Source organism: Meles meles, chromosome 8, assembly GCF_922984935.1.
Source record: "Meles meles chromosome 8, mMelMel3.1 paternal haplotype, whole genome shotgun sequence".
NCBI classification, from domain to species: Eukaryota; Metazoa; Chordata; class Mammalia; order Carnivora; family Mustelidae; genus Meles; species Meles meles.
This window is the reverse complement of record NC_060073.1, coordinates 12,110,254-12,121,454: the sequence shown is the minus strand read 5'-3', so window position 1 is coordinate 12,121,454 and position 11,201 is coordinate 12,110,254. Positions and strand designations below refer to the sequence as shown.

Sequence of the window (11,201 nt, the reverse complement as noted above, 5' to 3'; positions counted from 1 at the left end):
ACTGGTGCGAGGGCTCGGGGCTCGCCTCCCGGGCAGCCCAGCTCCGGCCGCGCGCCCGCCCGGGCTTTGCAAGGCGGGGGTCCGTCTGCGGAAAGCCGGGCATTTGCATGAAGCCGCTGGACCCCACGGAGCAGCGGCGGCAGCGGCGGACCCCGGCGGCGGCGGCGGCGGCGCGCGGTCGGAGCCGGGCGGCCCGGGTGTCCGGGCCCCGGTGGATGCGCGGCTGGGGAGAGGCCCATGGGCCGGAGCTGAGGCTGCCCGGGGCTGCGGGGCGCGGCGCTGGGGGCGCGGCCGAGGCCCGCGGGCGGCGGCGCAGGAGGAAGCGGAGGAGGACCCGCGCGCGGGGCCCGGGAGGCAGGCAGAGCAGCGCCGCCGCCGCCGCCGCCGCAGCCCGGGGCTCGCCATGCTCCTGGCATCGGCCGTGGTGGTCTGGGAATGGCTGAACGAGCACGGCCGCTGGCGTCCCTACAGCCCGGTCGTGAGCCACCACATCGAGGCGGTGGTCCGCGCCGGGCCCCGCGCCGGGGGCAGCGTGGTGCTAGGCCAGGTGGACAGCCGTCTCGCGCCCTACATCATCGACCTGCAGTCCATGAACCAGTTCCGCCAGGACACGGGTGAGCCGGCGCCCCTGCCCCACCCGCGCCCACCTCCCCTCCCTGCCCTGGGATCTTCCGCCTCGAGAGCCCCCCGGGACCCACCCAGTCCTCAACTCCGCTCAGTGTGTCACCGGGAGGTGGTTGTGGAGGGGGCGCTTTTACTCCTCACCATCCTCTTGCGATCCCCCGGCAATCAATGTCCCTGCACGTACTATCAGGGTTCTGGTTATGCAGAGGGAGCCTCAAGCGAGCCCCTAAATGACCCCTTTCCGCGCCCCATTTTAAGCTCTCGCAGGCCCCAAGTTCTTCCATGTAGAAATTCGAGGGCCGGCCCAGCCCGCAAGCCATCCCAGCCGCTGGGAAAGGCTTCCTGCTCTCATCCTCACACCTTGGCTGACCCTGCTTTGCCTCAGGCACCCTTGGGACTGACACAAGTCCCCCTCGTCACCCACCTTACTGCCTCTGCCCCTTCTGCGTGGGATGCCTTCCCACAGCTGGGTCCTGGGGGTGGGACCCGCGGGAGGGAAGAAGGGGTTCCCCGGAGGCGTTGGCGGTGCCCTAGCATGGGAAGGGTGGTCGCCTTGGACTCCGGGAGCTGGGGGATTCCGGGGCATGGAAGGCCCTGGATGCGGTGCTATTGGCCGGTGCCGCCTCTGCACTGCAAGTGCCGAAGCAACAGGCCTGAGCAGATGGGGAGAGGAGGGGGAGGGACGCGGCTCGGGAATGCCTGGCAGGGAAGCCGCTCCCTTTGTCCGTGTAGGAGGAGGAGGAGGAGATGGATTCCTAAGGAGAAAGGGTCCCCAAGCTTCCTCCTGAAACTGCCCCCTGTGAGGGACACTCTGGTCTCCCAGGGCACTAAACCCCTGTCTTTTCATGTGAATCCAGTTGCCACGGTGGCCGCCACAATCCCACTTGCTTGCTGACCAGCCTTTCCAGGTCAGAGCAAAGCAGAAAGCCTGCAGGGAGGGGGTCAGGGGGATGGGTCAGTGGCAGGACTGAACAACTCCTCTTCGCTCAACTCGGTGTCCAGGCTTCACTGAGGACCTGGGACAAGTCTGCCTTTCTAGGATTCTCTTTACAAGGGTGGAAGACTGTTTCTGGAATTCTGGCTGGGCTTTCCCAAGAGTGTTACCCCGGAGCCTGCAGAAGCAGGTGTGCTGGGGAGGGGCTAAAGACGATGACCCACCCGGGGAGTCCCAGAGGATCAGAGAACAGCTGCCTGAGCCGGGCATCCCAGCCGCCTTGGAAAGCCCCCACATCCTGTCTGCTAATTAGGATTGTCATGGGAAAGGGGCGTCTTTCCACCCCCATGTCCCCATCTTTAGTCATAACTACCAATAGCCTTTTTGCCAGGGACTCTGCAGATACTGGCCGGCTGAGTAAAGCTTTCTGGGGGGAAAGGATTCCAGAAGTCTTAGCATCTGGAGGGGCTTAAACCCTGGTGAGAAAGGGAGGAAGGTGGGGCTGAGAGAGCCTGAGGGGGGGTGGGGAATGAGGAGGAATGTAGGGAGATTGAGAAAGAGGATTAAGTGTGGCGGAGGGGGCGGGGGAGGATGTCATTGGGCAATTGGGGTAAAGTTGTGGAGGTGAGGTTGGAGGCAGCGAATTGGGGGTGAGGGGTGGTGATGGTTTGCTGAGCCCCAGAGGAGGGTTAAGACACCTGACTGGGCATTCTGGTCCTGCTTGGAATAAACGGGCAGGAAGGTGTTAACTTTTCTGTTTCAGGCTGAATCTCTGCAGCATATGGAGAAACACCCTGGTGACATAAAGGTCCCAGCCCCTTTCCCATGTTTGGGAGGGAGTGAAGTTTAATCGTTGTTTTAGGGTGTCTAAGATGGGGATAAAGGACGACCTTTTGACAGAGGTGAAGGCACAGAGAAAACGGGGTTGAGGGACTGAAGCAACATCCCCCCCTTCCCCCCAGGTCTGACCACCCTTCCCTGAGGACAGGCTGACCATGGCCTCGTGTCCCCTCAGACTGGAGGCCGGAGGCAGAGAGTTAACCCTGCATCATTTTAAAGACTGCTGCAGGGCCTGTTTTATATTCGAGTCCGTCTTAGAGGCGCACGACTCAGACTGCTTTGGATTCTGTCCGCTCATTCTAGTGGTCGGTGGGTGAGCGGGTACTGAGCGCTTCGCCCGAGTGCCAGGCCCTGCGCCGGGTGCCGGAGGCGCTGGGCTGAATTCCCAGGAATGCCGGGCTGTCAAGGAGCTTGTCAAAGCAGAATAGAATCTCTGGGTTTCTGGGCTCGGAGCCCCCTCCTCTCCCTTCTCTGCCACAGAGGTCCTCTCAATATAGCTCATTGATGAGGCCATGACAGGGTAGGAACTTTATCCTGCCGGCGCCCAGGCAACCTCAGCCAAGCCCTGGCAATGTTTAATTAAATTACCCGCCATCCCCAAGCCATAGTTTGAAGCTGGGAACCAGAAACATCCCCATAAACAAAGGAGAGCTGGAAGTCCCCTGCCTAGAGGCGAGTCCTCTCTCTTTTTGTTGCCTCCTCTATGTGGGGACATTTCCTGACACGGGAGCCCTGTTTCTTCAGAAGTTGCCTGCCCTGCTGGGAGGGAGGCCTCAGACTCTGGGCTCCCCGGGCTCCAGCCGTGCCCACCCTGTCTCCAGGGAGATGGCTGGGAGGTCAGAGATACCCTCTGCCGCCTTTGTTTGCCCTGGGCCCTTCCTCCCCTCACTGTGTCTGGGTTTGAGGTTATTTGCACTCGATGCTTGTCTCCGTGAGTGTTTTGGGCTAAGGAATCTGGAGGAAGGGAGGAGATGGATGGTGGAGGGGATGGTCTTGGCTGCTCCCAGAGCCTTGGTTGGGTCCTGTCCATCTGTGGTCATTTATCTTGGCTAGACTCACCTTTTCTGTCATAGGGCGGTGACCGGAATGCTGTCCTTCAGCATCCGTGCCCCCTGTATCTTTAGTACCTCTGACGGTCACCTCCAGGGCTCCGGCCCCCAGGACATGGGGAGCCCCAGGCTGAGAGTGGGGAGACAGGACTCAGGCTCTCATGCCAGACTCATTGGCTTCCTGTGTGACCTTGGTCAAGTCCCTTAGCTGTTCAGGCCTCGTTTTTCTCTGTGGAATGAAGAGCAGCCTTAAGAGTCCTCTGGGTTCTGTCCTGTCATCATGCCAGGGGACTGGGTTTGGCCTCTGCACCAGTCAGGATGCTGCTTAGAAGTGACCTGGTGCAAGACAGGGTCCTTTCCAGCTCCAAGTTTTCTCTGCAGCTTTCACCTCTTCTGTGTCTTTAATATGGTAAGATGGAGAGAGATGAAAAGTTTTGACAGAAGCTGATGTTTAGGTCTCCACAAGACCCTCTGCTCTGTGTGAGCACCGCAGAGGAGGACGCGAGTGTCATGACGGCCATGTGGCTGTGACAGTGTGGGGGAGACTGCAGGCCCATTGCAGGCATTGTCTTGTTTAGTCCTCATAGCGATCTTAGGACAGACCTACTGTCCCCATTTTATAGGCAGGGAAACAACTTGGAAGAGATTATGTCATTCCCCGTTGGACAGCTAGTCAAAGGCAGACCTGAGATGCCAAATCAAGTGTCCCACGCTCTCCTCTGTCATCGGTGAACAGTTCTGGGGCGCCTACTTCGCGCAAGCACATGGGATAGCCCAGTAGCGGGACATCCGGGGCTTTGCCCTCGTGGGACATTCCAGTGGGGCTGAGGTGCGCTTTGGAGGGACCCAGAATTTCTCTGGCACAGGGATGCACAGATGTAAAGTGCTCCTGAGACAGGGTCATGCCTGGAAGGTGTTTCCCTCAATTCCCAGGAGCCAAAACATCTCAGGTGCTTTGGAATGCAGGTGTCTGAGTTGCCAGGAAAAACAGAGTTTGCTTCTTTTTCTCCTTGCCTAGTTTATGACCATTCATTATTCCTATCCCATTAGAGGCCTTTTCTTTGGGTCACTGCACCCAAGGACTAAGTGGATTCCTCAGATCATCCAGTTCATGGTCCTGCGTTTGGAGGAGGCCAGGACTAGCCCATTCCAGATTACGGAGGTCTCTGACAATAGAGAATGGAAACCCCACAGGGACATTCTTTTGTCCCACGGCTTTGGTTCTGAGGTCTGCCTTCTGTCTCTAACCTGCTGGGGTTGAATGAACTCAGCACCTTTCCCTCCCAAAACCAGCTCTTCCTCTTGACTCTTGACACGCCTCTGCCTGCAGATGGTGCCACCGTTTTATCACCTGCCCATTGTCAAGACCTCAGGATTCTTTGACTCTTGTTCACAGCCTTGTCTAGGTGCCCAGTGTGTCGAGGCACATGGACCTTGTGGCCCAGCTGCTGAAATTCTTGTGCGTGATGAAAACCCAGGGCGGCTGTTCCCATGCAGATTCCCAGGCCCCGGAGAGGCCAATGATTCCTCGTAGTGGCCAGTGGGAACTCTAGAAGGTGTTGCTCATCAGCACCCCAGGAGATTCGGAAGCAGGTGATCCTGGAATCTGTCTCCAAAAGCACTCAGCTACTCAAGGTCGAGTCCTACCCACTTCTTCTCCGTAGGGTCCCTCCAGTCTGTCACTTCCTTTTCATGTTCACTGCCAGGACCCTCATTACTTCTCACGTGGAGCTCATGAACAGAGCAGTTCTGGTCCCGTCACTTCTGTGTCACAGACATCACTGGCCCTACAGATAAAACCCAGCATCCCAGCCTGGCTTTCCAGACAGACAGTCTGTCTTTTTACAGCTTTGGCTGTAAAATATCTTTCTAGGTTTCTCTTCTGCTCTGCCTTCTATTTCCCCCGACTCCTGACAAACAGATGTCTTTTTTATCCTCATGTATTCCCTTAGGGTTCTCTGACACCCCCTCCCCCAAGTAGTCACAAAGCCCCTTCAACTGAGATGCCATTTTTGCCTGTTGAAATTCTCCTTCTCGTGCAAGCCTTGCGGTCCTTGTCATCCATTTCTTTGAAATGTTCTCCCGCCCATCATTCTTTCATTTACTCGGTCATTATTTATGGAGCGCCTGGGACATGTCAGGCACCAGGGAGACAACCATGAGCAGACACCTGATACCCACCCTGCAGGACTGGAGGTCCAGTGGAGAGAGACCAACATTCACCAAATTAATCCCACCAAGAAACGTGTGACTGCACGTCAGGATAAATGCTGTAAATAAATAAATAAATAAATAAATAAATAAATAAATAAAAGTGGGAATCTGATCTGATGAGGGCAGCCCAAAGAAGTTTCCTTGAGGAAATGAGCAAACTCTGAAGGATGAGCGCGAAAAGGATGCCAGAGGGTTTGGAGAAGGAACCAAGGAACCAGCCTTGTGGAAAGGCCCCAGAGGAGAAGCATGGGGGTGGGGGGAGTGGACAAGAGGCCACTGTTGCACCAAGGTAGGCACAGGTCTCGGGGCATGAGGTGGCCCGCAGACATTGGGGGCTGCGAGGGTCAGATCCTGTGACCTAAGGGGAGGTCGCAGAAAGGGGTTTTAGCACGAAAGGGATGTGGGTGAATTCTCTCAGCCCCTGTGCCTTTTGTGAGCACCCTTCTTCTGGCACATTCTGCTTCATAAGTAGTCATGCGCACACTTGTCTAGTTTTAGACTGTAAGCTATTTGAGTGGTGCCCGAATTCCGCAGAGCAGCCGGTGGGTTGAGTAGCAGGGTGGGATAAATGATTAAATGCCCAAGTAGCCAGAAGTCTTCCGTCAATCACAGCATGTTTACTGAGTCCTTCTGAGGACCAGGCAGCGCCCTAGGCGCTGGAGCTTAGGGCTGGATGGTGGTGTCTCTGCCTCTGCTTAAGGACCCCTTATGAAGAATGCCGCGGCCGGCACAGGCACACACAGGGCAGGGGCAGGCATCCACAGATCAGTACCCCAGACCTCCCGGGGGGCGAGGGGCCTGGACTGGGAGAACATTTCAGGAAACTGTTGGCAAATGGCATAGGACCCGAATGAGGGCAACTTCATTAGGCAAAAATGGCAAAGGAGGGCATCTCAAGGGGGGGGTGGTGGTGGTGGTGGATGGGAAATAGTCGGCAAGGGAACGCAGGAGGATAAGAGGAGTAGAGGAAAAGACAAGCGTGGGGTAGCTAAACCTGGGAAGCCACAGTTAGCATCCAGAAGTTCCGTGGCAGCTCTCCAGCATCGCTGAGGTTGGTCTCACTGTTGTGAAAAAATGCCTCTTAAGTACACTGGGGAGCACTGGACAAGTGCATTGCCCCTGCCGCCTGGAAAGAATATAAAACAGGGTCATTTAAGCTCTCTAAACTTAATCTCCTCATTTCTAAAAGGTGTTTCTTAGGATTGCCATGAAGATCATATGGGATGAGTTAGGAGCCTTCTAAATAATAAAGATTGTATAAGGAGTTACCTATAATCTCTCTCTTTCACACACACAAACACACACCCCACATCCTCTGAACTCAACTTTCCCTATGACGTCTCCATCTGCATAGACATATAATAGAAAATAAATTACAATGATAATCAACCAACTGTTATTGAGCTCTTGCCCTGTGGCAGGTGTTATTTTAGTGCCTTATATTCAGTCCTTCCTTTAATCCGCAAATCCATCCTTTGAAGTAGCTACCCTGGCCCAAGCGAAGGAGGAAACTGAGGCTTAATCACACAGCTGGAAGGGACAGAGCCTCCGCTGTTGGACCCAAAGCCAGTGCTCTTTGTTCCCCAGTGAGCTGGCTACTTAGGAAGGAAATGGAGGCAGACCAGGGAACTCCTGCCCACCCCCTTTCTTCCTCCTCTCTTCCTCCCATCCCGTAGCCCCCCCCCCCCCCCCAGTTCCCCCAGCAGAGGTCCTGGTACTGAATAGGGAATTGTTTTGCTTCTCCCTCCAGCCTCTGAATGTTGATGTTTTGGGTCATTAAGGGGCTCGGAGTTGGGGTGGGGGGGAGTTGGGGTGGGGGGCGGGTTATGACCCTGGCAAAGGCCTGAATAGCCATTGTTCCTTTTCTTCCCCCCTTGAATGGAATTCTGTCCCCGGTCTTGGTGTCTCCTTCTGGGATGGAGGAGGGGGTGGGTCAGAGGCCGGCAAGGGGAGCCTTTTCCCACCACTTTGATGGCTAGAGCCTAAGCTGACAGATGCGAGATTCAAGCACCCTTGGGGTCCTCCCAGGCCGCCTCACCCTGCCTTGACCCAGGCATCTTCAGCCTTGATGTTGATACCCGTGAAATGAGCCCTGACTGGGTGTGAGTCTGAATCCAGGTGTGGGGTGGGTGGGGGAGAAAGAGGCAAGACTTACAGGCTTAGTTTCCCTCCAGTCCCGCAGGCTCATTTCTGCTATACTCCTTCTCTGCACGAATGCTGGCCCCCCTTCCCTGCCCCCTCCCCCCGTGAGACTGAAAATGAAAATAATCCTATCTTTAGGAGGGTTTGGGCTTTTTGAAAGAAAGATGTTAGAGAAATAGAAAATTATTATGATCATCACTACTGATTTGGTATATGATTTAAAGCTCTTAAGTGTAAGAGAGTTCTCTCAACCTGATTTTCTGTTTTTGTTTTTACTACACCCTTAAAGGGACAGGGAGCATACTCTAGCTCCACAGGCTGCTTGGCAGTCTTCCTGGAGGCAGTGTCTTCTTCCTCTTGCCTGTAGGCTTCGGCGACCCTTTGTTCTTTCCCTTCATAGCCCTCGAGGCAGGAACATTTAGAGGCTAGGCGAGAAGTGGTTCCATATTTATGAGCCCCTACTATGTGTTAAGGGCTTTAGGTGCCTCAGTGCAGTGCAGGAGAGATCTAGAACCTGGCAAATACATATTCGTTGAATGAATTAAGTGGGTCACATTTAATTTTCACAAAAATTCTGCAAAGGACTCATTGTTTCTCGGGGGAGGAAAGGAGGTTGGGGAGTCCTACATACACTCATACACTCAGAAGTGAATCAGTCTGGCTGCAGACCCAAGGTCTCGGAACTGCAAATGGGCAGGGGCTCTTTCTGGTATCCCTCTGGGCCCCACACCCTTCACGTTGTCACCAAGATGCTCCCACCCCCTGCCCACCTCCCACACTCCTCATGCAGGAAGGTGTCTCACTCAAAGCTGCTACCCCAGCTGGCCGCCTAGGGCCTGGCCCCACAACAGAACAGGTTCCTCTTTGCCTCTGAACGTAACACAATCCGGTTTCAGTCCTGGCTGACCCTGACCTTATCCTCCATCCCACTCTGGCAGGGACGCTCCGGCCGGTTCGCCGAAACTACTACGACCCGTCCTCGGCCCCTGGCAAGGGCGTGGTGTGGGAGTGGGAGAATGACAACGGTTCTTGGACGCCCTATGACATGGAAGTGGGCATCACCATCCAGCACGCCTATGAGAAGCAGCACCCCTGGATCGACCTCACTTCCATTGGCTTTAGCTACGTCATTGACTTCAGCACCATGGGCCAGATCAACCGGCAGACCCAGCGCCAACGCCGCGTCCGCCGGCGCCTGGATCTCATCTACCCGATGGTCACCGGCACCTTGCCGAAGGCCCAGTCCTGGCCGGCCAGCCCCGCTTCGGTCGCCTCGCCCGCGGCCCCGCCCTGCTCCTGCCCGCAGTGCGTCCTGGTGATGAGCGTCAAGGCCGCCGTGGCCAACGGGAGCACCGGTCCGCTGCAGCCCCCAGCCGCCCGCAAGAACATGCCCCCATCCGGAGCGGTCAAGTTGCCCCCCCAACCAGGCCCTGGGGCCAAGCCACTGGACAGCACGGGCACCGTCCGAGGCCCGATGAAGACTGTCCCATCGCAGGCGATCCGGCGACAGGCCTCCAGCACGCCCGCAGGGGTGACCGTGGGCTCCCCCGCCAGTCCCCCGGGAGCCAACGGCAAGACCGGAAGGGTGGCCCTGGCGACCTTAAATCGGACTAACCTGCAGCGACTGGCCATTGCCCAGTCCCGGGTGCTGATCGCCTCTGGGTAGGTACTCCCAGGGCTGTCTCCCGGCGTTTACTCATAACGGGCATCGACCTGACTGACCCAGGCCAGAGATGAGAGAGGGGCTGCCAAGTCTTAAGCTCTCCATGATCTTGTCCTGACCTCCTGGTTGCGTTTGCAGGTGGAAGGCGAGGCCGTGTGGTGGTGAAGGGGGGATCCGTCTGGGGTCTCTCTGCGGTCCTCTGGGGCCATCCTGTCTGGCTTCTAATTGAGACTTGGGGACAGATCCCTAACATCCCAGAGTCCTGACTTCCTCCTCTGCAAAGGCTGGTGATAATCCCGTGTTAGGCTGGCTGCCGAGGGCACAAGCGTAGGCACACCATGCCCTAATAGGCAACACTAAATGAGCTCCCACCAGAATCTGGTCTGGGGGCTTTACCACCTCATTTAATCCTTACAGCGAATCTTTGAAGTAGGCATTTTGATCCATTCCACCCATGAAGAAACTTTGCTCAAAGTCACAGAGCATTCATTGGCTGAGACCAGGATTCAAGCTTTGAGAAGTCTGACAGTCAGAGCCCTCCTGTTCTTTTTTTTTCTTTTTCTTTCAAAGATCTTATTTATTTATTTGAAAGACAGAGATCACAAGTAGGCAGAGAGGCAGGCAGAGAGAGAGGAAGGGAAGCAGGCTCCCTGCTGAGCAGAGAGCATGATGCGATGTGGGGCTCGATCCCAGGACCCAGGATCCCAGGATCATGCCCTAAGCCGAAGGCAGAGCCTTTAACCCACTGAGCCATCCAGGTGCCCCAAGCCCTCCTGTTCTGACTCTGCCTGCTGCTTCTCTGTCAAGCACACACCGCAGTGCCCAGCATACAGTAGGCGCCAAATGCGGTTAGCCCCTTTCTTCGGAAACTGGAGGGCTCACACCAGATTGGAAATAATAGTACATCTTTGGCAAGTACTTCCTATGTGTGCCAGGCACTTTCTGTGCATTGCCTTCGTACTTCCCGGGACAGGCTGGTGTTGTCGTGGGTTCCGTGATCCTTTTGGTCTTCCTGATCTTCAAATGGGAGACACCCAGGTCCATGTGGTGCTCACGGCCCTTGCCTGCCAGCTCCTGGTTTCTGGTGAGATGGGCCTTACATTAGCCCGCTCTTGCCTTTTTCCAGAAGGGCCTCACCCTGCGTGTGACCCCGAGCCCCAGACGGGCATGGGGGTTTGCAGTGAGGTTAAAACCTCACTGAGCCTGAGTGTAAACCCTAGGCTGCCCAGAGGAGGCTGTCTGCACACAGAGGTTCAGCACTGGGAAGAAAGAGGAGGAGGGGGTGCTGCAGAGGAGAGGCCCAGCCCTCACTCCGGCCCCTGAACGAAGCCACAGTCTCTGCCAGTTCTAGTTTCCTCATGCATGGGATGGGGATGGTCAGGCTCACCTTGCCCGCCTCATGGAGACGCTGTGGGAGCCTCCACGAAGGGAGGTCATCCCGTGAGAGTTTATCAGGTGTGCTTGCCGGTGTTATCTCATCCCCTGGCCCCGTGAGCCAGGAGTCAGGCCTGGGGCCCCAGCTCAGAATTAACTTTCCAAGGAGGGCCACACGGCTCAGGTGTCCTAGAGTAGGGGTTGGAGCCCCGGGTTTAGTCCCCTCGTCCTTTTGGCTAAAGCTCAGCTCCTCGTTGTATGTGAAGGCCTTTCATGAATGGTCAGGTGCTGGTCAGGCGCACGGGATTTCCCTATGACTACTTCTGAGCTGACAGTGTTTGGGAGAGGGGAATGGGCCCCT

General features: G+C 56.3%; 1 protein-coding gene across 1 annotated transcript in view; it reads left to right on the top strand.

Moving 5' to 3' along the window:
* Positions 1 to 365: 365 nt before the first annotated feature.
* Positions 366 to 11,201, top strand: part of DTX4 (deltex E3 ubiquitin ligase 4) — a 34,245-nt gene continuing 23,409 nt past the window's right edge. Inside the window, exons 1-2 of the mRNA XM_046016906.1 lie at positions 366 to 614; positions 8,742 to 9,465. Coding sequence (XP_045872862.1) covers positions 404 to 614; positions 8,742 to 9,465 — 935 coding nt within the window. The 5' untranslated portion in view covers positions 366 to 403. The remainder of the gene's footprint in view (positions 615 to 8,741; positions 9,466 to 11,201) is intronic.